Source organism: Sapajus apella, unplaced genomic scaffold (genome assembly GCF_009761245.1).
Source record: "Sapajus apella isolate SASKATOON/1434 unplaced genomic scaffold, GSC_monkey_1.0 scaffold103, whole genome shotgun sequence".
Lineage (NCBI taxonomy): Eukaryota > Metazoa > Chordata > Mammalia > Primates > Cebidae > Sapajus > Sapajus apella.
The window spans coordinates 1344496-1372042 of NW_022437043.1; the positions used below are offsets into that span (position 1 = coordinate 1344496).

Below are 27547 nucleotides of genomic sequence, written 5' to 3' on the forward strand. Positions count from 1 at the left end.
TCCTTTCACCTGCTCTAATTACATCATCAAACATAGGAGAAGAAAATATAAGGAGAAATATTATATAGAATGCAGATGGTCTCCAACTTATAATTTGTAATTTTATGATGATGTTAAAGCAATATACATTCAGTAGAAACCATACTTCAAATACCCATACAACCATTCTGTCTTTCACTTTCAATACTGTATTTAATACATGACATGAGATATTCAACCCTCTATTATAAAATACATTTTCTGTTAGATTATTTTGCCCAACTGTAGGCTAATGTAAGTGTTCTGAGTATGTTTAAGGTAGCTAGGCTAAACTATGATATTCGGTAGGTTAGTTGTATTAAGCAGATTTTCCATGTATAATATTTTCAATTTATGATGGGTTTATTGGGATATAACCCAATCATATTTTGAGGAACATCTGGCTTAGTATGTTGATGACAACACATGAAATAAATCAGTAACTATTGAGAGCCTAATGTATTCAGGAAGGAACCCTTCATGCAAAAGAAGGTGGATTAACTTTCACCATGTTGATTAAACAATGCTGTTTTTCACTGCATATTTACATTTTTTTTTCAAATGGAGAAAACTAACCCCAGTTGGAGATCTCTGGGAGGCTTGGCTAGACCCTAGAATGAAATATTGGAAGCAGTAAAAACGCTTAGAGAACTAATCGTACTAACAATCAGAATATGTAAAAGCCAATAATTAATTTTAAAGGAAGAGATAGTTTCCCTTCACTTGTCATTTGGAAATTATGTTTCTTTAAGGGAAAATATGGTCCAATAACCAGACAAGAAAAATACTTGCCCCTTCTTTTGCAGGTGAGTGAACAGACAGTATATATTTACAAAAGATATAGGACATCATAAAGGAGAACACATAGATTTCTTGTGGCTTATGAGTTTTACTGCATAGTCACTACAATCATTTTTTTCACTCTGTCCAGAAGAAAATTTCCTTAATAAATGTGTATTTAGTTATTTACTAAAGTTGTACTGTTGATTCTGTCTTCTCTCTTGCTTCTGGAAGGAGAACATTTACTGTGAACTTTCAGGGCCCTAAATATAAAACGTACTGCAATATCGTAAATGCCATGGCCCTGAAGGGTCAAGGGAAGTTGTCTGGGCAGGTAGTCTCTGTTCAAGCTGGGAGTTACATTAAGCTATGCTGTGCCTTAGTTTCTACCCTACAAATTGAAGGTAATTATAGGAAGCCTGATATATGTCCCTGGGAAGGAATAAAGATAAAAGAGGGCACTACTGTATCACCACCAGTGCCAGATACAATGGGATTTATCTTGCTTCTTTCAGGTGGTCAGGATCAGGCCAGTTCAGGTAAGTGTCCTCTTTGCTCCCCAAACCAAAAGGTATTTTCCTGACACTCTTTATGAAATTTAGCATAAAATTACTACTCTGTGGTCAGAAATCTAATCATATCACACTTCCGATTTAAAACAAAGCCAAAAACAAAAGTAATGCAGTGATTGCTATTCTCTGTTGCAATATCAAGTTTTGCATTCCTGAATGTGTCATATAGGGCAAAGGGTCCTTGCTCCCCTTTTGGTGTGATTCTCCATTCTGTCCTTATCACCCATAGCCTATCTGATATAGTTTTGATATTTGTCCCCGCCCAAATCTCATGTAGAATTGTAATCCCCAACACCTGAGGTGGGGCCTGGTGGGAGGTGTTTGGATCACGAGGGCAGATCCCTCACGGCTTGGTCTGTCTTCATGATAGTGAGTTCTCACGAGATCTGGTCACATAAAAGTGCATGGCACCTCTCCCCCCAACACTTGCTTGCTCCTGCTTTCGCCATGTGACTTGCCTGTTCTCAGTTTGCCTTCTGCCGTGATTGTGAGCATCCTGAAGCTTCACCAGGAACTGAGCAGATGCCAGCACTATGCTTGTATAGCCTGCAGAACTGTGAACCGATTAAACCTCTTTTCTTTATAAGTTACCCAGATCCAGATATTTATTTGAAGCAATGCGAGAATGGCCTAATACATGATCCATGTTCAATAGCTTTTAGCATTCACAGCATTATACTTCCAAGTTTATTGTTGTTTAGTTTATTTGATGACAACAAATGAACTAATAATATAGCAATAATTTAATGACTATTATAGTATTACTAAACCAAGCAAAAATTTAATGCCAAGAGCTTGATCTAAAGAGAATGAGAAATATAGAATAGTGAGTCAAAGACTGTTGCAGCAAACAGAGGGGGTAAGTGGAAATGGCTAATCAATCTGTCCATGAAAACTGATCAAATAAGGATTAAGACCTGCTTATCAGAAGATGCATAATAACTTTGGTTAGCACTTTCTTTACCTGCTTGAAGATGGCAAAATATTATCCAAGAGAACATCCTGAGGCCAAAGGGCAGCACCTGATAAGCTGCTGGGTCATTAAGTTAATTTTTAGATATGCTGAGTGTGTTAGTCCGTTTTCACACTGCTGATAAAGACATACCCAAGACTGGGCAATTTACAAAAGCTCTTCCCCTGACCTTCCAGAAACCTGTGGGATCCTAGTGTTTTGCTCATACCATTCTATCTGCCTAGACTGAATCCCCAATAGCCTTTCTCTGCCTCCTGCAACCCTCAGGTGGTATATGCATTATGAAGCCTTCCCAGATTTCTCTAAGTAAGGCTAGCCTGTGCCTCTATGTGTCCCAGTGTTATTGCTATGCCCCTGTATTAGAGCATTTACCTCAGTGGTAACATTCTGAGTAGTGATACAGTAATGCCCTCTTTTATCCTTATACCCTTCCAGGGACATATGTCAGTACTTTAGAGTCAATTTTTGATGTTACGTCCTCTCCCCATCACCATCCTGGCCCTCAACACTGTCAGCTCCTTCTTAGCAGGGAGGGCGTCTTTGGTATTAAAGTTTTCAGCACAGTGTTTGGCAAATGGTTGGCACTTAGCCAATAAACGCATAATGAAACAAATACCATTGACATATTCTAAACTCATTGATATGGTTTGGCTCTGTGTCCCCACCCAGATTTCATCTTGTAGCTCCCATAATTCCCACACGTTGTGGGAGGGGCCCGGTGGGAGATGATTGAATCATGGGGGTGGGTCTTTCCCGTGCTGTTCTCGTGATAACGAATGGGTCTCACAAGATCTGATGGTTTTAAAAATGGGAGCTTCTTTGTACAAGCTCTCTCTTTGCCTGCTGCCATAGACATAAGATGTGACTTGCTCCTTTTTGCCTTCACCATGATTGTGAAGTCTCCCCAGCCATGTGGAACTGTAAGTCCAATAAACCTCTTTCTTTTGTAAATTGCCCAGTCTTGGGTATGTCTTTATCAGCAGTGTGAAAACGGACTAACACACTCAGCATATCTAAAAATTAACTTAATGACCCAGCAGCTTATCAGGTGCTGCCCTTTGGCCTCAGGATGTTCTCTTGGATAATATTTTGCCATCTTCAAGCAGGTAAAAAAGTGCTAACCAAAGTTATTATGCATCTTCTGATAAGCAGGTCTTAATCCTTATTTGATCAGTTTTCATGGACAGATTGATTAGCCATTTCCACTTACCCCCTCTGTTTGCTGCAACAGTCTTTGACTCACTATTCTATATTTCTCATTCTCTTTAGATCAAGCTCTTGGCATTAAATTTTTGCTTGGTTTAGTAATACTATAATAGTCATTAAATTATTGCTATATTATTAGTTCATTTGTTGTCATCAAATAAACTAAACAACAATAAACTTGGAAGTATAATGCTGTGAATGCTAAAAGCTATTGAACTATGCACCTTTTTGAATAGGTGAATTGTATGGTATGTGAATTATGTCTCAATAAGGGTGTTAAAAAATAACTCACACTTCCCAGCGTGTAAGGATTAGGATAAAAAAACCTCATACTTTCTTGAACATACTAATTATTGCTCACTGTTCATCATTTTGTGCTTTCCCATCCACTTGCTAAGAAAGTGAGGTTCAGAAAGGAGAAGTGACCTGTTTGGGATGACAAAGTTGGTTACTGGTAGAATCAGGGCTGGAACCCAAGTCTCTTCATGCTCAGTCTAGAAATCATTTTTTTGTCCCCATGTTGTCAGTTGTACAGTGGCATTTGAGGAAGTTTTACTGAGTCCTAAGTCAGTATAAGGACACTTCTTCTGACATTGTAGATGAACCCTTGGACTGCCTAAAATGCTACTCTTTTTTGATTTTTAATTTTTATGGGTACACAGTGGGTGTATATATTTATGGGGTACATGATGTGTTTTGATACAGGCATGTAATGCATAATAATCACATCATGAAGAATGGGGTAAAATGTTATTCATATGCTGAAACCTTCTTTGGTTATATTGATTGGAATGTCTCTTCCAGAGAAATTAAAATTGGAAAGCAGCACCATCGTGTATAATTATAACAATTTCATTCATAAGATGCACAAGATACAAAGGAAATTGTGGGATTTTTTTTTTTTTTTGTATTTATAAGAACCAAGGGAGAAGAGCTACCCGAACCTGTTTAGAGTTTGGATTCAGGTGCAGGGGATTTCAGTCAGAGCTTAGCATGCTTTTACTCTACCTTCCATATTGAGTCATGATCCCAGGGGGGAAGTAAGTCGTGTAGCAGCCACCAGAGTACTGCTCCTCACACCAGTTCTTCTCTTCATAATGCACTGGCTGCAAGGCAGAGTGACAAAAGCTTAAAGGAGACACAGAGAAAGCTATCTAGCCTAGAATAAACCCAATAGTTTAGTAGGCTATAGAGTTGCATTATCCTGATATTTTTGAAGATATTTCTTTGGGCAGGTAAATGTCCTTGATAATAAGCTTCTAAGAAATTCAGATTTTAGAATCTTTTTTTTCATTTGGTTTCTTCATGTCTTAGGTATTGTTCATAAATCGCGATAGTCTATGTCCATTTTTACCTTGGTCTTACCTATTAAAAAGTCTTACTGCCTAATGGTTTCAAGAAAAGTTTTTCAAAGGATTTATGTTTATTGGTGTGGCTGGATAAGAAAAAAAAAGGCAGAAAAATATGTCTGCTGAAGAAAAAGGACTATCAGGCTCATGTTTTGGTGGAGGTGAGCTTTGTTTAGGGAAACTGAACAGACAAACATGATTTTGTGGCAAGCAAGCACTTCTGTTGATGGTGGTACTTATAAACAACGATTGATCTGAAAAATATGTTTTTGCCATGAATAGGCAAAACTGGCCAAGATTTTGGAAAGGTCAAATGCTTTTTTAAAGTAACTAAACAGAAGCTTCATTATTAACCATTACTTTGAAAAGATAAAATCAACATAGCAAGTTTTAAGAAAATGATGTTTTAAAAAGAGGTTTTGAAAAATATTTTGTTTAAAAGAATTGCTATCACATAGCTGACTTTGAACAGTCATTTGTAAGGCATCCTATTTACAAAGTATGACTATGAGGTTCTGCCTGATGGGTTAAGTGGCTCCAGGTCTTCTGTGGTATCACCATGCTACATTCCCCAGCACCTGATGGCCACATCTACCTCCTAAGCAAGCTTCTCTGGCTGTCTCCTGCCAATCAGAAGAAAGGTAGGACTTTATCTTTCACTGTTTCTTGTTCCCAGGAATTTCTTCCTTCCACAAAATAGACACTGAAGTGAAAATAAAACAAGTGGCCCTCTCTATACCAAGAGCAAACAAGGACAGGACCAATTTATTTTTATCATCAGGAATTAATCATCCACACCCTTCTCAGAAAAAGAGATTTTCTCAAATGAAAAATGATCAGACTTTTTCAAAATATGAGGACAAATGCTTTCCTCTCCAACTGATGTTTCCCAACCATCTCACGAGTTGTCAGAGGAACTTCAATTACAAACTGCTTTAGCCTGAGAATGTCTCAGAATGTAACTTCATAAAGCTTGAATAGCTACCAGGGTGAAATATCTTGAATGGCTTTTTTAAAAAAATTAACTCCACACTCTTTATTCTCCAGACCTGTGCCATTGAATGACATTTTTAAACAGAAAAACTAATAATTTTTAACAGATGTTAAGTGCTTTTGTAGTGAGTATATACTGTATTTCTTTTTTTCAGACGAAGCCTTGCTCTGTCGCCAGGCTGGAGTGCAGTGGCACCATCTCGGCTCACTGCAACCTCCTCTTCCTGGGTTCCAGCAATTCGCCTGCCTGAGCCTCCTGAGAGGCTGGGACTATAGGTGCTTGCCAGCACGCCCAGCTAATTTTTTTGTATTTTTAGTTGAGACGGGGTTTCACCATATTGGCCAGGATGGTCTCAATCTCTTGACGTCATGATCCACCAGCCTCGGCCTCCCAAAGTGCTGAGATTACAGGTATGAGCCACTGCACCTGGCCGTACTTTTTGTTTTGATACTTAACTCAATACCCTTGAGCCTGGAGGCTATGCCTACATTTAAACTTGCTAAATGGTATATGAAAGCAAAAAACAAAACAAAACAAAACAAAACAAAAAAGCACAGCACATTCCTCATATTGTTTCCCTAATTGTTTTATTTTATTTGCTGAGAAAGAATTCCAAGAAACATCAAGAGCATGTGTTTCACCTATATCAAGCACAGAAGATCTGCAGTGGTGGGATGAGTAGGGAGGAGAGAATTTTGCTTTAAAATAGTCAACGAAGTGACAAATTCAAAGACACAACAACTTGACAAGAAGGAAGCAAGCCACTCCAAAGCTGAGTGTTAGGGTAATAGGACTAAGCCATGCAGCTGCTCAACTAGACCATGGTATATACTACAGAGATTTGGATTTAAGTGGTTTAACAAGTTAAACATTCTCAGCTTCCTCATTATACTTTTCTCACGCATTAACTGCTCATTTGTACATTGGTCTCCATTGTCTTCAAATGTTTCACAGATAATTGGATTTAATAATCACGTTCAAGAGGTGACATAGTCTATGTCAAAAAATTAAAAATTTAGCAGTCTGGTGAATGTCATGAGAGAACAGATTCATCATTTTAAATATTGATGAGGGAGGTGATTACGGGTACTTGTTATGAGTACTTTGGGCCCTCTGACTGTCACCAAATGCCCTCTGCCCCCATCCCACCTTTAGTCACCTTAGAGTTCTATTTGATTCATTTGAAGATCACTGTTTCCTCTGGCTACTTCCAAAGGTGTCTTAAAACTCAACTGGCAGACAGACAGATAGCCTGTCTTCTTTACATCTCTCATGTTCAAGGGTAAAACAAGGCAGAAAGGGGGCCATGCAGGAATGGGGGCAGGTAATCGTATTTTTTAACTGTGAGACAGTGGGGGATGAGGTGGGTATAGATTTATGTACATGAGTGAGACTCTGCCCTTTTTACAAGATCACCAGAAATGAGAAAAAGCCCTTTTCATCCCCATCCTGGCTGCTGGGATCTAGGATCTCCCTATGGGTAGTAGATGCTCCCCTCTTTTACCCCCCTAACAGAACTGGAAGCAGAGTGGCCCAATATCCTTTTCTAGGAAGAACTCTGAATTCAGGGACAATGTAGCACCACCTAAACCATAGCATGTTACAAGTTCCCTGACCTGCCACCAGCACAGCCAGGGCCTGAACTCTCTGGAACCACTTATAAATTGACCAGTCCTGAGTAGATGCCTCTGCAAATACGTCGGGAAAAACAAGAACTTCAGGACCCAATTTGCATCAACCTATCCCTGCTAGCCCCTTGGGGACAAAGAAAGGTCTCTCTCCTTTAGTATAGGGTCAGGAAGCAGTCTTACCTCCAGAGCTTCTGGGGAACCCAGAACTTTGGCATAGAGTTCACAAAGTTTCTTCAACCTGTAAATAACAAGAAACTAAAGTGAAAATAAAGGAAAGGAGGGAAGGAAAGAAAAAGTGGGAAACAGGCATTTATCCCCTCATAAAAAAGAGTCCATGAGCCATTGATTCCACTCCAACATTTCATTTTAATGTTTTAAAACAAGGCATTTTGTTCCATTTCAGATGTCTTAAATCTTTGAGGTTGCAAATATTAATCACACAGGATTGCTGATAAATCTTTTAAGAAAGTAAAGTGATGTATTGACTGAATTATGATATTAGTTTATTATTTTAAATACAGAAGCTCTTTTGTTTATGAAAAATGTTTATGAAACATGCCTATGAAAATGACTAAGTTCTTCTCCCTCCCTGTCTACCTTCTCACTCTTTCTGTCTTTTTGTTTTTATACAAATGAAGTAACTTGGCACAAGCAGAGGAATGGCTAAAAAGAGCAAAGAAATAAAATTAAGTACAGAAGTAGAACCAAATTTAGAATTCATAAAGATGGACATTTTAAACCCACAGGGAAAAGACAGATTTTTAAATAGAATAGCACTAGAACAAATAGCTGCCCATGAAAGAAACAGTTGGATGATTCATTACTTTTTTTTACACCAAAATATATTTCAGAAGGATCAAAGATTTACATGTAATAGGTGAGACCATAAAACTAAGGGAAGAATGGGTGACTTCTAAAACATTATCTTGGAATGAGAAAGTCTATTCTATGCATGATAGACATTCAGAAACGATGGTTTTAAAATGGATAAATTTGACTACATAAAAAGATAAAATTTTATTGTAGTATAAAATGAATAAGTCACAAACAGGATCAAAAGACAAAGTGGGAAAAGATTTGTTCCAGGCATTGGAAACCCAGCAGTAAGCCAATCAGACAAAACATCCTACCTTCATGATCTTATATTCTAGTGGGGACATTTTTATGTAAGAAGCCCAGGCAGACCACTATAGCCCTGGCCACGTGCAGAGGTGACATTGGTCATGGAGGAGCACCCGATGGAAGTGGAAAGCACGCACCATAACATAATTCAGGAGCTCTTCCTGGTAAATAGGTTATTAGCAATGGTGTAGGAATAAATAATTGGCAATGGTGAACACTCATTGCAAGAAGAAATTGCCACCTCCAGAGAAACTAGTCCCCCTGTACCTATACTCCGTAATTGTTATGCATCATTCATATAGTATGTACAGCAGACTTCCCCACAACACAGTCATTTGTCTACCTGGTTATCTTCTTCACAAGTAAATTTTCAGCCCCTGAGTTATATCCATTTTTGTATTCTCCATAGCCCCTAGCATGCTTTCTTATGTACAATAAACTCAACAAATATTAATTTGAATACTTTGGTTCTTAAGTTATTGGCACTATGTCTTTTACACAAGAACATTATAATTAACATAGCAAACACGTAGCATTGGCAATACACATATAATTAGGCAGTCTGTAAGTTACAAAGTTAAATGAAAATGAAAGACAGGCAAGTAGGTAGAAAAGAAGGAAAGAAGGAGAAAAGGGAGGGAGGGACGGAGTTGGGAGAAAGGAAGAAAGGAAAGAAAGAAGCAGCACTTCTTTTGTTACCTTTCCTCTTTGGTAAGCCGTGCCAGTTTTCTGGCTTTGTGGGCCAGGATAAATCTAAAACATATAAACAAGAAAAAAGGGGAGAAATTAGTGGTTGCTTTCATCCTAGCCTCATTTCTGTAGCTACACAGATGCCCAGTTTACACAGTTAAAAGTCAACCAAAAGAAACAAACTATATACTGGCTTACTTTACGTTCAAAGTTTCATGTCAAATTTCTCACACTGAAGAGCACTGTCTAACTTCAAGGAGTCAAGCGACTAAAAATAGATGACTGGCCATAATTTTTGACTTGGATAACACTATGGCTGACCCACTTCCCCTCACCCAGCTGGTGGTCAATAAGAATAACCCTTGGGCCTCAAATGCCCACCTAAGGCCATGTCTGAGCCTTTTCAATTTCATCCAGTCCTTGCTCTTTGGTTTTGTCTCCACCATGGTGTCTCCCTAGCACCCAACCTTCTAGATTCCATCTCCATTTCTAGCCCCATGATTGCCTTCAACTTACAATTGGCTTTGATCTCCCTGTTCTGACTGTTGGGTCTCTCTGAGATAAACTCATACTTGTCCTAGGGCCTATTTCAATTTTGGATGCTCCAGGTCATCATCTCTCTGCGTCAGGACATCCTGGCCTTCCCTTCCCATGTGCTGTTCTTCCCTGGAAAGCTGAAGACTAGGCTGGTCTTGGATCTTTCATGGGACTCAGAAATCTTAGCATCCCACTTAAGTAACATGGATGCCCACACAGCCTCCACAAGAAGTCTCTTAGTAAAACACCCCAAGTCAGGTCTTTATATCATGCTTTCAATGAAAGATGGGTCACCAAAATATCTCTACCACCAACACTAAGTACTAATAGAAAATTAACATAACAATTTAAAAATGTTATTGGTATTTTGTTTCCATCTAAATATTTATTCATTGGAAGACATTATTTAGAAAAGAACCAGTAATAATTTTTATACTGCTGAATTTGAAAAATAATGCCATTGGGTTAAAAAAATCATTTATCAAAGTTTGGAGCATATTTGTTTATAGTATGTGATTACCTTGTCAACACTGAATAGCAGCCACAACACCATAATTGTGCCTTACCCCATTATGGCAGCATAGTTGCCATCAGGTTTGGTATCATCCAATGTGTAGGCAACTGGAGCTTCCTCTCCATCAATAATCATGGTTCCACAGTAATCTTAGAGAACAGCAAAATAGAAGAGCATATTCATCACTCTATCAAACTACCCAGGGCAGTTATAATGAAGCACATGTTTTTAAACTTGAGAAGCCCAAAGGCCAAATATAGCATATTATACCCCAAATATATGAAGGCAAACCAAACTGATGTCAAAGGAGGGCTAAGTGGCCACCATTTTCTGAAAAAATCAAACCGTAAACCCTTCTCTGCAAAGAATAAAGCATGTGATATTAGAAATTCATCCAAGTCACCATTTAATTAAATCTGGTTTTCCTTGCAGTTAATACTTGGGTTCCCCATTTTCTCTTTCATAAGAAATCAGAATAAATCCAAAGATCTATAAAGGAAATCCCCATCAACAACTTGAAAAACAATTTCAGCTCATCCTGGATAAGAGTGTCTCTCTCAGTTCCCTCCTGAACAAAATACAGGCACACCTCAAAGATAATGTGGGTTTCATTTCAGATCACAGCAATAAAGTGAATAAAGCAAATTGTGCCACACAAATTGGTGGTTTCCCAGTGCATATAAAAGTTATATCTACACTATACTGTAGTCTGTTAAGTGTGCAATAGACTTATGTCAAAAATATGTACATACCTTAATTTAAACATGCTTTACTACTAAAAAAGCTAACAACCATCTGAGCCATCACTGAGTTTACAGTTGGGTGTGGTGGCTCATGCCTGTAATCCTAGCATTTTGGGAGGCTGAAGTGGGCAGATCACTTGAGGTCGGGAGTTCAAGACCAGCCTGGCCAACATGGTGAAATCCCATCTCTACTAAAAATGCAAATATTAGATGGGCATGGTGGCACATGACTGTAGCCTCAGCTATTTGGGAGGCTGAGGCAGAATTGCTTGAAACCCAGAGGCAGAGGTTGCAGTGAGCCAAGATTGTACCACTGCACTCCAGCCTGGGTGACAGAGCAAGACTCCATCTCAAAACCAGACAAACAAACAAAACCCTGTTGTTTAATGTAGCCACCTTTGTCAACGTTCTTACGTAGAACTTCTGGATAACTTGCTGCAGCTTCTTCATCAGCCCTTGCTGCTTAAACCTTGTGCTTTTATATTATGGGGAGATGGCTTCTTTCCCTAAACTTCGTAAACCAAACTCTGTTAGCTTCAAACTTTTCTTCTGCGGCTTCATCACCTGTTTCAACTTCAGTTGAAGAGAATTGGGCTTTGCTCTAGATCTAAGCTTTGGCTTAAAGGAATGCTGCGGCTGGTTTGATGCTCTATCCAGGCATTCAGACTTTCTCCATATATCAATAAGGTTGTTTTACTTTCTTATCATTCATATGTTCAGTGGAGTCAACTTTTAATTTCCTTCAAGAATTTTTCTTTTTCATTCACAACTTGGATATTTGGCTCAAGAGGCCTAGCTTTCAGCCTATCTCAGCTTTCGATATGCCTTCCTCACTAAGCTTGATCATTTCTAGCTTTTGATTTAAAGCAAGAGATGTACAACGCTTCCTTTCACTTGAACACTGGGGAGACCACTGTAGGGTCACTCATTGGCCTTATTTCATTACTGTGTGTCTCAGGGAATAGGGATACCCAAGAATATGAGGGAGATCTGGGGGAACAATTGGTTGATTGAACAGTCAGAATACACACAGCATTTGTCAATTAAGTTTGCCATCTTATATGGCTGCCGTTTATGGCACTCCAAAACAATTACAATAGTAATATCAAAGGGCATTGATCACAGATCACGATGACAAATATAATAATAACGAAAGTTTGAAATATTGTGAGGATTACCAACATGTGACACAGAGACATGAAGTAAGTACACGCTGTTGGAAAAATGATGCCAATAAACTTGCTCAATGCAGGGTTGCCACAAACCTTCAATTTGCAAAAAGTGCAATTATCTCTAAAGCGCAATAAAGTGAAGTTCAATTAAAAGAGGTGTGACTGTATATGCAATTTCAAAAGACTGTGACAGGGCACTGGGGCAAATGTTAGGGCAGAGTTTGAAACATTCTAACAATATATAACTGCAGTGTACCACTCCTCCTGCTCCATCATTCACTTACAAAATTGAGGTTATTTGAACAAAATTGTTGTGGAAGACTCAGTGGCAAATGTTGTATAGAAAACCCAATAAGAAGATTTCAAAATAAGGAAGAAAGAGCATAGAAAGGACCTTCCCAACATATGTGCATACGCGTGTGTGAGCAGACACACCAGTAAGCCTTTTAAAGGGAACTTGTCTGTTTCTCTCCTCCTGCGTCCCTCCCCACTGTGCACCTGTTAGAATCAATGTTCCAACCAGCCACTGGCTTGAAGGGTGCTTGAATGCCCTTCAGGTGTACTGGGGCAGGAAAAGACGTAGAGAAAGACTGAAGTATGTGAAAAAGAAATGTTTAGTCTAAGAACTCAAGATTTTAAAATACAACATCCTAGGAATCCCCTGTCATACGAAGGCAAGAGAAAGAGGAGACAAATAGGACAAGATCTGATCAAAGAGCATGAGCATACTGATCATGTAGGGATTAGCTGGAGAGGACTAGCACAGAACGCCAGGCTGGCCGAGGCGGAAGTACTGCTTTCTCAATGGAGGGGCTCCTTGGACACTTCCTTCTCAGAGTGAATCTGGTGTCTGAGTCAAGTGGGTGCGCTTAGTGGAGGTGAAGGAACAAGTGACAGAGAGAAAAGTCATGTTCATGCCAGGACAAGCTATGCAGCATGGAAGGGATTTCTGCCATTTGCAGATAGAAAGCTCAGTAGTCACACCCATGCACACAAAACATCTCATCAGCTTTGTAGGGCCTTACACTTAGAAAAAGATGGGAGATATTCAAGGACATCCAAGCACTTAAAGAAGTTCTTAAAGAATACAGGCAAAGACAAAAGCAGAAACAAATTCACAACAAACAAACCAGAAAAACTATCATTGGGATGGGGAGGGACCCAATAATTCAGGTAGTAGAAGAAATTTACCCCAAAGTGCTAAGTAACATTTTCAGAGAGAAAAGAAGCCATTGTAGCTCTGGGAGGTGACAAAGAGGCATGTTTAGAATAAAATAATTCAATAGACGCTTTTGTAATGTAGGGGTGTGGAGGCAGCAGCTTTGACAAGATGATAATAACATTCATCTGGATGAATAACTGAAGAATTTTACGAAGGACAAAACTAAAGGAAAAGTAATAATAAGGGAATGTCCTACCTGACATATTATAACATACTATAAACATATTATAAAGCTACAGATATTTAAACAATACAATGCTGTAATAGGATTAGATGATATAAACCTGTGCTCTCCAAAGTGGGGGTGTACACCTAGATTGCACATCTAGATCGTGGAAGAAAATACTAGAAATTCTTGTTTTTCAATTTAGGCTTTTTAAAAAGTCTACTTTTCATATGTTTTATAGTTACAATGATACAATTTTTCAGAGATACTTGTGTATAGTTTAGGAATACCTGTAATGGTAGTTTATGTCTACATTTTTAAATGAATAGAGCTTCAAAGAAATGTTGAGAACCCCGTGACAAAGATCAGTGGAATAGAAAGAATCCATGTGTATATGAGAATTTAGTAGGGGAAAACCATCATACAACAAATTGTTAAAAACTGATTCACTGGGAGAAAATATCTGCAACATATACAGAAAAGAAAAACTTTAATGAGCAAAGGTAATTAACAAAATGACACTTTGTTAATGATAAAAATTACAAATTATAGAAAAATGAGGTAATTTCTCCTATCTGATTGACAGAAAAATTTTAAATATTATAAGCTTGTGTCTTATTCTGCTGGTGTTGCTATAAAGGGATACCTGAGGCTGGGTAATATATAAAAGAAAGAGGTTTATTTGGCTCATGTTTCTATAGGCTGTACAAGAAATATGGCACCAGCATCTCCTTCTCCTAAAGGCCTCAGGAAGTTTCCACTCATGTCTGGAGGTGAAGCAAAGCTGGTGTGTGCAGATCACTTGGTGAGACAGGAGGCAAGAGAGAGGGAAGGGAAGTGCCAGGCTCTTTTTAAACAACCAGTTCTCATGGGAACTGACAGAGCAAGAACTCACTTACTACTCAGGGAGAAGGATGGCACCAAGATGTTCATGAGGGATCTGCCCACATAACCCAAACACTTGCCTTTAGGCCCCATCTCCAACAGTGGGAATCAAATTTTAACATGGTATTTAGAGAAGACAAATATGGAACTTAAATCAACTGGCAAGGGTGTGAGAGGACAGAAACCCTAACAAAAGTTTCACAGGTCTACCCACATCAATTGACTTGACATTCTAGAACATTTATAAAAAAGAAATGCTCCTATACAAATCTGTAGAGCTATATGGAGGATGCTGTTTATTGCAGCATAGTGTATAATAGCAAAAGGTTGGAAACAAGAAAAATGACTATCAACAGCAAATGTCTTGGGTAAATTCTGATAAGGCACAAAATGAGATACTGTTTATTCAGTTGTTGAAAGGGGGTAAATTTAAATGTACTTCTATGGAGAGATGTCCATGGCATATTGTTCACAGGAAAAAGCAAATTTCAATATGAGATGTATGATGTATGACGTTTTTTGAAAAAACATGTTTTTGGAAAAATATATTAACATATTTATTTAAAATTAAAGTTACATTTGTATAAAATATTTATTATATTATTTAACATGTATTTCCAGTATATATAGTTCTGTCTACATATATATAGGGATGCTCACACACATATATTTAAAGTACACCTTGAGTATTTGTATCCCTTATCTGAAATGCTTGAGACGAGAAGTGTTTCAAATTTGGGCTCTTTTCAGATCTTAAAATTCTTGCACATACATAATGATATTTGGGGGTGAGACCCAAGCCTAAACAACAGATTCATTTATGTTTCAAATACATCTTATACACATCATCTGATGGTAATTTTGTACAATATTTTAATAATCTTGTACATGAAACAAAGTTGTGACTGTGACCTGTCACATGAGCTCAGGTATGGAATTTTCAACTTGAGGCATCATGTTGGTGCTTGAACAGTTTCAGAATTTGGAGCATTTTGAATTTTGAGTTTTCAGATTAGGGGTGTTCAGCTTGTATTACCTATGTAAACAGCAAATCTTTAAGGATAAACAATCTAAGTTTTTAACCGTGGCTTTATAGGGGGAGGAACAATAGAAGAGAAACATTTTTCACACACTTTTATTTTTCGAAAGTTTTATGATCATTAGATTTACTTCTGTAATTTAGAAAAACAGGTACTGCTCCTGTCATTGAAAACAGAAATTGATATAAATTAGATGTAAATATTTAAGGGAAAGTAGAAATGGTTCATAGATGAACAAAAGCAAGGAGACCACAAGAATTCAATGCATTGCTAACAACCTACCCTTTCCACAGAAGTGGGCTAGAATGAAGGGCTTATGTATCCCATGTAGGGTGGGGTGCTGACGGTGAGGATGGTTAGACTTAGGATATCTCGGTGGAAGGCCAACAAAGAAAAGGAGACGACTCGTCCTTGAAAGTTCACAATGATGTTACACACAAAGAGACTGGGAAGCATTTCTTGGGATAATCAATCTAAAAGCCATCAGGTGCTCTTAACCACACAGAGGAGGTAACCATGTGAGGAAATGGATGTGTTAATTTGTTTGACCACAAATGATTTCACTACGTACATATGTGTCAAAACATTATGACGTACACCTTAAATATCTACAATTAAAAATAAAAGCAGGGTTTAGCATGACGCTGGGATTGGGTGGGGGGTGTGGAGGGGAGAAGCAATTAAGAGCTGGCTACAGCTGTCTGTATCAAAATACAAAATGTTACTTTCTCTTTAATAACCTAAGCCACACTGTAAAACAAAACAAAGCAACAAAAAAAACAAAACCCTTTTGTGATTGCTGACTGCGTGCCTGATATGTGCTAGTCACTGTGCTGGATTGTTGTGGCTGCATAATTCATACCCTTCTATCTTGTTACCTCATATTGACTGAACTTGTATGATACTCGTTAATTACAGTGTCTTTGGCAGTGACATTGATAGTCTGATGCAAAGCAAAGATCCTGTTATAAGAGTGAACTTCTTCAGATTTCATTACAAAAGTTTTCAAGTAAGTGTCATTGAATCATCTCTCAGTGTAACAGGAATCATATTGGATATGAGTCTGGAGCCCTGCTTGGTGTTTCTATAACAGCCTAGAACTCAATACATTGTTGTGCAATTACCAGTTTGCATGACTGTCTTCCTCCTGAATCTGGATTTTCTGGGCAAGGAAAAGTGCCTTTGAATTCTCAATGCCTAGCACAGTGACTGGCATACAACAGGTGATCAGCTGAAGAACTATATTAAAGTTGTTTCTCAAAAGAAATCTCAAATGCTTTGGTGAGGCTATCTCATGTCTACAATCTTTTATTTTATTTTGCTTTATTTTTTTGAGATCGAGATGGAGTCTCACACTGTTGCCCAGGCTGGAGTACAGTGGTACAATCATAGCTCATTCACTGTATCCTTCGCTTCCTGGGCTCAAGCAATCCTCCAGTCTCAGCCTCCTGACTTCTGGTACGACAGGTGTGAACCACTTTGGCCTGCCCACAGTCATTTTTAAAAGTCTTACTCAAGGCTCATTACCAACAAGGACCAAGTCAGATCCTGAGGGTAGAGAACCTGGGTTTTCTTTTTAATACTGACGCTTAACAACTTGCCTGGCACATAGCAGGCCTAAGATAAAGATTTGCAGGCATGAATGGAAAGTTGGTTTCTCTCCATAAATAAAGGCACTCACACTTATTAAGAGAAGACTGTATTCCTGGTCCTAAACCTTATTTACTTGCTACCAGCCAGCCATTTAAAATGGGTGACCTGGGTCACAAGAGGAAGTAACTCAGCACCAGTGTGTTACTGCCATTAGATTCAAAGACTAAAATGACAGGGCTCTTTGTGATGGGTCACTGCACTGGACTTTGCAAAGAGTAGATTATTTGCTCAACTGATGCACCAATCCCATAGTAGTCCTAAATGTGATTACCTGCAAGGTGGAGAATGAGGAGCCTGTGATGCAGCTGAAAAAGAGCAGCATACAGGAAGAAGCACCCTAAAGCAAAATTGTGGCATTTTCCCCATTTGCCTCTAAACTTCTTTCTGCAGTCTTGCTCCTCCTTGAAGTACATCCTGCCGTTCGCCCTCAGTCCTAGGTACTGACTCTTCTTACATGGTCTCCACTTGGAAGAAAAGTGGATGCTATAAGAGCAAATATGACAAGACTCTAGCATTGTGCTGTCTGCATGTAGCTATTTGCATTTATATTTAAAGCGATTAAAATTAAATAAAAATTTAAAATCTAATTCCTAAGTCTCACTAGCCATATTTCAAGTGTTCAGTACCCACATGTGGCTAGTAACTAGTATATTAAAGCAGCTCTAGAACATTCCCATCATTGTAGAATCTAGCATTTTAGTGAGCATCCCTGCAATGTTCTACCCAGTTGACTGGTACACTTGTTGAATATGTGCAAATGAATAAATGAATTGAATTGAATATGGTAGAATCGACACTAGTGAGAGAGAGCCAAGAACTTTCAGAATCCCAACCATTGTGAATGGCTTTATAAACCCATACTTTAAAACACTGAATCAGAAAAGGTTACTCACCTCTTTTCACAAGATTTTGTGGGAGGATTAAATAAACTTTTTATTGATTTACAAAGAATTGGTTATATTCTAAGGGAAGTTAATTCCATGAGTTTGTGCCAATACACTTTATTTGAAAGAATTGTGCTTAAAACCTGGATTAACATTTTATGTCCAGCATCGTAACAAAACAGTTACATGCAAACACATGCCTTTAAGTCCTCAAATGCAATCGCAACAAACAAAAATTGCCAAATGGGATCTAATTAAACTAAAGAGCTCTACACAGCAAAAGAAACTATCATGAAAGTAAACACACTGCCTATAACATGGGAGAAAATATTTGCAAACTATGCATCTGACAAAGGTCTAATATCCAGAATCTATAAGGAATTTAATTCTATAGGCAAAAACCAAATAATCCCATTAAAAAGTAGGCAAAATGCCTGAACAGACACTTCTCAAAAGAAGACATAAAAATGGCCAAAAAGCATATGAAAATGAGCTCTATGTCACTAATCATCAGATAAATGCCAATCAAAACCATGATGAAATACCATCTCACACCAGTCAGAATGGCTATTATTAAAAAGTCAAAAAAGAAGAGATGTTGGAGAAAAAGGAGCACTTAGGCACTGTTGTTGGGAATGTAAATTAATTCGGCCACTATGGAAGGTAGTTTGGAGTTTTGGCAAAGAGCTAAAAATAGAACTATCATGAGACCCAGCAATCTCATTACTAGGTATATACCCAAAGGAATATAAATCGTTCTCCCAAAAAGGCACATGCAGTCATATGTTGATCACAGCACTACTCACAATAGCAAACATGTGGAATCAATGTAGGTGCCCATCCATGGTGGATTAGATAAAGAAAATGTGGGTGGGGCGCAATGGCTCACACCTGTAATCCCAACACTTTGGGAGGCTGAGGCAGGCAGATCACGAGGTCAAGAGATGGAGACCATCCTGGCCAACAAGATGAAACCCTGTCTCTACTAAAAATACAAAAATAATTAGCCTGGCATGGTGGCACATGCCTGTAGTCCCAGCTACTCTGGAGGCTGAGGCAGGAGAATTGCTTGTACCTGGGAGGTGGAGGTTGCAGTGAGCCAAGATAGCGCCACTGCATTCCAGCCTGAGCAACAAAGTGAGACTCCACATTAACAAAAAAAGAAAGAAAGAAAATGTTGCATGTATATACCATGGAATACTCTGCAGCCATAAAAAATAACTAAATCATGTCCTTTGCAGCAACATGGAAGCAGCTGGAGGCCATTATCCTAAGCGAATCAGTGCAGAAACAGAAAACCAAATACTGCATGTTCCCACTTATAAGTGGGAGCTAAGCATGGGGTAAGTATGAATATAAAGATGGGAATAATAGACACTGAGGACTACTAGAGGGGGAGGTAAAGAGTGAGGCAAGAGCTGAAAACCCACCTATTGGATACTGTGATGTTCACTACCTGAATGATAAGGTCATTCATATCCCAAAGCTCAGCACCATGCAACATATCCATATAACCCTGAATCTAAAATAAAAATCGACATTTTTTAAAATGCACATCTTAGCAACAAGTTTCTTGGACCTTCTTCTAAAGATTTTAATGTAAGGAAAGTACTCACCCTTTTTCCTCCAGAAAGGCTCTTTATAATAAACTATACACTTGATGACTGAACCCAAAGGTACACGAGTGATCATCTGGTTTCTCATCATTGGCAGAGGGGGATTGAAGTGAATCTTCATGTTCAGAGCAGGAGGAACAGCACTGATCACATATTTAGCCTGAAAGAAAAGCAACGTGGTTAAACATTGTTGCCCTGTTGCTGTTGTTTTTTCCCAATGATTCTCATTCTATCTACCCTTTTTCCTGTCTCTTAAAGAAGTGAGAAGGATTTTGTTGAAACCTAAAGTAGCCCTAATTGTTCCTTAGTACAAAACCTCCAACAACTTCCCATTTCACTTAGAGTCAGAGCCAAGGTTCTCACCATCATCACCAGGGCCACACATGAAATGGACCTGTTACATCACTGATCTCACCTCCTGTTACTTTTGCCCTCACTCTTACTTCTGCCATTTTGATCACCTTGCTGTTCCTTGGCCACATCAAGCTTTCTCCCACCTCAGGGCCTTGGCACTGGCTGTTCCATTTCCTCCCAGGGAGCCACATGGCTCAATCCCTCGTCTTCGCCAATTCTCTATCAGATACCACCTCAGTGAGGCCTTCCCTGATAACCTTATTTAAATTTGCATAACCAATTCTCCCATCCCACTTTCTGGTATGCCCTCTCCCCATCTCCCTGCTTGATTTTTTCCACACTAATTATCACTATCTGACATACTTTATATTTTAATTATATGTTTCATAATGATCTTTCTCCTTCACTAGAACAAGAATTGTATGTGGGCAGAGAATTCTATCTGTTTTGTTCAGGGTTATGTTCCTGACTCCTAGAATAATGTCAGGCACATAGGATGTGCTTGATATTTATGAAATAAATACTTTCTGTGTTTTTCTAATTACATAAAAGCAAAATACAGAGGATTGACAATACCTTTATATGTTTTTTAATTGTACTTTAAGTTCTGGGGTACACGTGCAGAACATGCAGGTTTGTTACGTAGGTATACACGTCCCACGGTGGTTGGCTGCATCCATCACCCTGTCATCTACATTAGAATACATTTATATGCTTTTATAAATCTTCCCCCACCCCAAATGTTCTGGTTCTCTTTTCCTTTTTTTCAGTTAGAAGTAGCTTTTTCACTTTTGGAAAAAAGACTGTGAAGTGTGCAGTATTCTCGACTTCATTTGAACTTTGATTATCTATGAGCCTGTGGCCTCTTCCCACTTGTTTAAGTGTCTTGGTTACTCTGAGTGGAAAAAAAATCATACCAAAGTGTTTTTCCATTCTCTCAGTCAACAATGACCACCACAGAAGACTTCTGTGACCAAATGTGGGGTGGGTTTTCCCCACACACGAAGCCAGAAAGCAATTCTACAGCAGACGCCAGCTGTGTGTCCTCTGACTGCAATTCAATTCTGACAGTATCTACCTGGAGACAGCTTCTGATCCTACATGTTGAGGGCTCAGTCTCCAAGACAGTCACCCACCTTCAGATGTCAGTCACAAGTATAGCTTCCAGATCTTCTGATCAATCTCCTTCAAGCCGATGTTCCTACACCCCTTCCTTGAGTTTGATTAATTTGCTACAGCAGCTCACAGAACTCAGGGAAACATGTTTACTGTTGTATTATAAAAAAAGATATATTGCAAAAGATACAGATGAAGAGGTCCATAGGACAAGGGATGTGAGAAGGGGCAAGGAATGTCCATGCCCTCCCCAGGCATGCCATTCTCAAGGAACCTCAAATTGTGCAGATATCCAGAAGCTCCCAGAACTAGGTTCTTTTGGGTTTCTATGGAGGCTTCATTATGTAGGTATGATTGATTAAATCATTGACTACTGGTGATTGATTCAACCTTCAACCCCTTGCCTCATTCCTTCACTGGAGGCTGGGGGTGGGATTGAAAGTCCCAACCCTCTAATCCTGCCATGGTCTTTCCTGTGACCAGCCCCTCCTGAAGCTACATCAATCATTGGCATCACAGTACATCACTTTGGAGATTCTAAGAATTTTTAAAGTTGTATGCCAGGAAACTGGGATGAAGATCAAATCTATATTTCACGATATTACAGGTACCTCATACATCTCATGGTTTAGGGTCTCCACAAGCACATATTCTCCTGTCTGGTCAATGTAGATCACAGGCCTCTCCAGCCTCACTCGGTCCCCAAGGAGGTCCATTATCCGCTCAGTCACTTGACCAGATCCGCCCACAAATTTCCTCTCCTGGAAAGAGAAAAGGAGGTGGGTAAGAAATGCAGGAATGGGCATAAACTTCTAAATTGCTAATTGTCCTCACCTATCTTTACTCTGAGATGTATAACATTTCATTTTGCTGCTGTGACTAGTGTCTGCCACCATTGTTTTCTAACTAGGAATTGCTGTCTTTGGACAAAATTACAGGATTTCTAAGTTACTTTACAAGCTACGCTCTTGTAGATTCCTAGGCTCCAACCTTAGCTGGACATCTTCAGAGTGACCCTTGTGTTCCACTTTTCTGGTCACCATCCCTGCTGTCTGTCCTATCTGTAGTCTTTTGTTGGGAGCTGGTCCTGGTGAAGCTGGATCTAAAGCTCTGCCCTAGTGTGCCTGCACAGGCCTAAGCCTCCTTGCTTTGTGGCTCAAGTGCAGAACTTCCCTGCCTCCCACCATGTTCCCTTCCCCCAGGCCAGCCTACTCCCTGTGGCTGGCTGCCCATCTTATCCTGGGTCAGGTGCCTGCTGCCTCTGTAGTCACTGAAGTCGTTTCACCTCACTGTATGCATTTGCCCTGAGCCTTGCTAAAACTTCCAAATGTTCTACTTGGCTATGCACACAGTTGACCCGACTACCATCTCTGCAATTTCAGTTCAGTTAAGGTCAGAGAAGAAGGAGAAGGAGAAAAGAAGGAGGAGAAAGAGGAGGGGGAGGAGGAGAAGAGAAAGAAGAAGAAGAGGGAGAGAGAGAAGAAAGGAACATGACAACCAAGCAGATTACCTAAGAACTCTAATCTGTTCCTACTGTGCCTAGCACAGTGCCTTACATAGTGCCAGGACTCAAGAAATGAGCATTGAATGAATGAATTCCATGCGTAGTGTGTATTTTAAATTGAAAATGCATTTCTGACTTTCCTTTAGAAACCCTCCAAAAAGTGCTCAAGCTAAGCTTACTTCAGATGGTCTCCTACAAACTTGCCAAATAATAATTGAATGTATATCTAGACGGAAAATGGCAACAGTGCATAAATAGAGATAAGCCTAGTTTTACAATTACATTGTACACTGGGTTCTCAAAGTGGGTACCTGACAACAGACTGTGCCTTACAAGAACCACTTTAAGCTGCCATGGTAATGCTCTAAAAGCCACAAGTTTGTTTCCCACTTCAGCAGTTCATGATTGAAGTAGGGTGCTGCTCTTTCATTTTAGTAGCAGTGTTTTTCCATTGGGACAGTGGGGGAATGGATGGGTACCTGTCCTCCATTGGTTGTCGACATGATTCTGGTTATGCCTCCACACTGCTTCACATACCACAGGAAGCAGAGAGCAGAGACCTCATGGGTCTCTGCGGTGACACACAAGTTCACAAAGAGAGTGGCAAGCTGCTTTGCAGATCTGCACAGGAAGAAACAAGAAGAAATTGGCAAATGCAGGAGAGCAGCTTCTTAATTCTCTAAAAATTATTTGGGTAATAATATATTTTCTTGGTTAAGTTTAGGACAATGTGGTAAGGTCAAAAAATTGTCGCTAAAATCTAATATTACAAAAAACAACATCAGAGGTTTTTGAAATGTCAGATTATTTTCCATCTAAACAAAGCACCTTACTCAGAACCAGCTTCTATTCCAGATTCTGTGCTTTCATGATTTCTCGCTACATACCTGCTGCTCTTCCAGTGATTCCCATCTCAGTAAAAAGCACCACCATTTCCTCAACGACTAAAGCCAACACTCTAGAAAGCAAACATTATTTCTCTCTTTCCATCAACCTTCCCCTATCCAATTCATCAGGAAATCCCATTATCTCCCACCACATCACTCCACCTTTACCACAAATTTAGCATCCACCTCTTTCCAGGAGTGTTGCAATTACTTCCTCCAGACCGGCCTCTCTGCCTCCATTCATCCTCATTTGGTATCTATTCATCACAATCAAAGCCAGTGGCTTTTCCCTCCCTCCCTATTATGGTGCTGTCTCTGAAGTGTAAATCAAATCATGTCATTTTCTGGCTTAAAAAACCTCCAGTGGTATCCTGTTAAAACCAAAATAAGATTCAGATCTTACACCAGGGCTTCCAGAGCCCTAAGTGATCTAGCCCATGCCTACCTTTTCTGCCTGATCTTGTACCCACTTCTTTCCATTCTAATGTTTCCTTAGAAAGCCACGTTCTTGTTTGCCTATGAAAATGACCACTGGCTTCCATATTCCCAGCACCCTGACATTCTTTATCATTTTGCTACTGTATAGTATCTTTAGAACTCTTTTCACTGTCTAAAATTGTTTGATTATGGGTTTTTTGAATTGCTGCCTCCCCCCACTAGAATATCAACCTATGAGAACAAGGACTTTATGTTTCTCATTCACCATAGTGTCCCCTTTAATAAAATAGTGCCTGGAACATTGTAAGCACTCAATAATTACTTGTTGCATGATTAAATGAATGAATGAATGATGAGAAATATCAGTTAAACATTATTTTTTAAACATCGATCACGTGCAAAGGATATGCTATATGCTGTACCAAACACAAAATTAGTCACAGTTATCTATTCAGTTATTTTACTGCCTAACAGAAGACAAGCTCAAATAATGGATGAGGGGACCAGCAATTAGTACAGCATAAATGGGTAAGCTTTTGCTTAGCATTGGCAGGTAAATGATAACAGGTTATCACCTATCAGGAAGCACACCAGAAAGCAAACAATCTCATGCAATTTCGAGGATTCCATTATATGGAGCACACCCTAAAATTCACCAGTAGTACTGTGCACTCTGGGATATCTTTAATAAGGTCCAATCCCCTTTTGACTTTGATGTGAAGTTTACATATTGTTAATCTGGTTATGTCTGAGGCAGAATTTTCCACCTGGTAATGCTGACAATGGGTGGAATAAATGATATTGTCTTCCATTTATTGAACTCTTTCTGCACTCCATTGTCTTTCAAATTATTACCTTGTTAAATTGTTGCAACAACACTATCAAATATCTATTATTTTCCCACAGTTCATATGCTAGAAAAGTGAGTCTTGGACAGTTTAGGAATACATAATGGCGCAACTCCAAACCAGATCATATTTGACTCAAAACTCATGCTTTTAATACCACAAAATGTTTTCTAATTAGTCAACTGACAACCTTGGAAGTACAAATACTCACCAAGGGGCATCTCTCTACTTTACTGTATCTTGACCCTAGAAATTTGTAGAATCATGCCTAACACACATACCAGTTATTGACATTATTTGCAGCCATAACAACCTGACAGCCCATCTATTACAGTCTCCATTATTACAGCCTGTGAGATGGTGTCATATATACATTAAAGTGACTTACAGTTAGCTTTGTAAGATTTCTCATGATAATTGAATGAATGAAAATTGCTAATTCATGCCTTCCTTGCAGAAGCAATTTGTAATATCTAACTAAAACAAATATCCAGATGTCTATTTAAAATACTACTTCAAAGTAGTATTTTATTTCCTACTTCCTAAATTCCTATTTCTTTTGTTCCTTATTATATAGGTGAATTTAGGGGCATACAGTAAAGGGAGTAATAAATAACTAAAATTTAACATTGGCCCACTGGACAGCCAATTTTTAACAAAAATATTGCTGCAATTCTAGTTGTTATTGTTGCCAATTTGGTGGGAAAGAAATAATTCTGGTTTGAATTAAAGGGAAATCTAAAAGTAATTCTGAAGGGCCAGTCTATTCCTAATCCTTTATTTGAATTTACTCCAGGAGCTTCAGTAAGAAAAGAAATAAGAACAATATTTGAAGGATGGAAGGTCAAGGAAGCTAGTGCAATAATATTTCCGTATTTTTTGCCCTGTTGACTTTTTAAAAGATAAATGTTATAGTATTTTCCTACATGAAAAATACATGCACATTATATAAAATTTGGAAAGTTTATAAGATAAAAAGATGAGAGAACGAATATCTTCCATATTTCTGCCCCTCCAGAAGATAATTATTAGTCCCATTTTGATGCATTTTTTTCTAAGTATAGGATTTTTTAAAAAAATGTTTTTACATAGCTATGATCACATTAAAAATACAATTCATGTTTGTGAAGGGCACTTTGTAAACAATAATAACTGATAGAATAATCAACATTAGTGTTGGAATGTATGATTTTGCTTTAGTTTAAACAATAATAGGTTGGATATTCTGGGGATTACTTCATTTAAATACAGGAAATAATACTGTGTGTATCTTGCTTGGGAAGAGTTAGAAGATTGTCTTGTGTTCTTATATTCCTAACATCTCAGAATACATTGTTTTGTCAAACGACAACTTAGAATATTCACTAATGGAGGACTAGGCCAAGGGCTATGATAGAAAATGTCAGGTCCCTGTGATCCCAAAGAAATATAATTGATTTTATAGTCAAGAAACTTAAAAGTTCTCTGGGGAGAAAAGACCTAACTGAATTTACTAAAAGCTTTTCATAACAGGAGTTATAAGACAAATACAGATAATTATATACTTATTATATTTTGAAAATCTAAAGTATATAATTTAAAAATAAATACTACAATTTTGTTTCAATTAAAATAAATTATATTGCAAACTACATTCTCATAGAAGTGTTAAATAGCATTAGATAAATGTTTAAAAGAATATGATTAGAACAGGCATTGATTTCATGACATAAAAGGATTTTACTATTCCAGAATTGGTTGCTTTCAAAGGTTGAAGACATAAGAGAGGCATAAAGATGTTTATTATAGAGTATTGTATAATAATAACAAAAAACTGAAATGGTAATGTGTTCAACACGATGATAATGAACAAATACATTATACATTCATTTTCCATGGGATATTCTAGTACCATGAAATATGATGTTTAAAAAATAATTTTTAATGATGTAATGGTTTTAAGCATTTTAAAAATAAATGTTTGCATGGTAATATTAAATGTTAAAAACATTTTGATGGATGTCCATTGCTTTTGCAGTGCATAAATAAATAGCTGTTTTTAGAAATGAGATCATATACCATACCAAAACAGCCTGCTTTTCTGTGTGTTTAATATTACTATTTTCTTCAGTCACTAAATATTCCTCTACAACACGACTTTTTAAAACCCTCAAGTATTGCATTTTTAAAATGTTTAATACTTCATTTTGCCAATCTTCTATTATTGGGCTTTCAGATCCTCTCTTTTAAAAATAATGCTTTGAATCTGTCTCTTTCACTCTTTCTCCCTCTCTCCTTCTCTCCCTGTATGCCTCTCTCTCTCTTCTTTTGTCTCACTTTCTTAAAGTTAAATTATAAGAAGCTGAATTTTTATATAGAAAAGTATATAAATTTTATGTCTTTTCATTATTTTCATTCTTTAGATTCAGATATTCTAAAAGCTTGTTTTTACTTATAGTTGGCAGTGAATGAGTACCTAAGAATGAAGAAATTAACCCCAGAGCCAAACATATTCTCAACTAATGCTCTTTAGCAAGACAGAACAGTCTCCTTGAATTTGGCTTCCATTTCTCTTACATGGTTTACCACAAATTTACCGTGTGTTTGAATTGGAACCGTCAGAATCCTTTCCATTTTCCCTGCTGTCCAAGAGC

General features: G+C 38.2%; 1 protein-coding gene across 3 annotated transcripts in view; it reads right to left on the reverse strand.

Annotated features, from left to right (window-relative positions):
* MAOB (monoamine oxidase B) overlaps nt 1–27547 on the reverse strand; it is a 113205-nt gene that overhangs the window by 4518 nt on the left and 81140 nt on the right. For all 3 annotated transcript variants that reach the window (XM_032258545.1, XM_032258546.1, XM_032258547.1), the window contains 7 exons: nt 23221–23362; nt 21849–21998; nt 19768–19927; nt 10439–10535; nt 9345–9398; nt 7704–7761; nt 4558–4655 (listed from right to left, as the gene is read on the reverse strand). In XM_032258545.1, coding sequence (XP_032114436.1) covers nt 4558–4655; nt 7704–7761; nt 9345–9398; nt 10439–10535; nt 19768–19927; nt 21849–21998; nt 23221–23362 — 759 coding nt within the window. The remainder of the gene's footprint in view (nt 1–4557; nt 4656–7703; nt 7762–9344; nt 9399–10438; nt 10536–19767; nt 19928–21848; nt 21999–23220; nt 23363–27547) is intronic.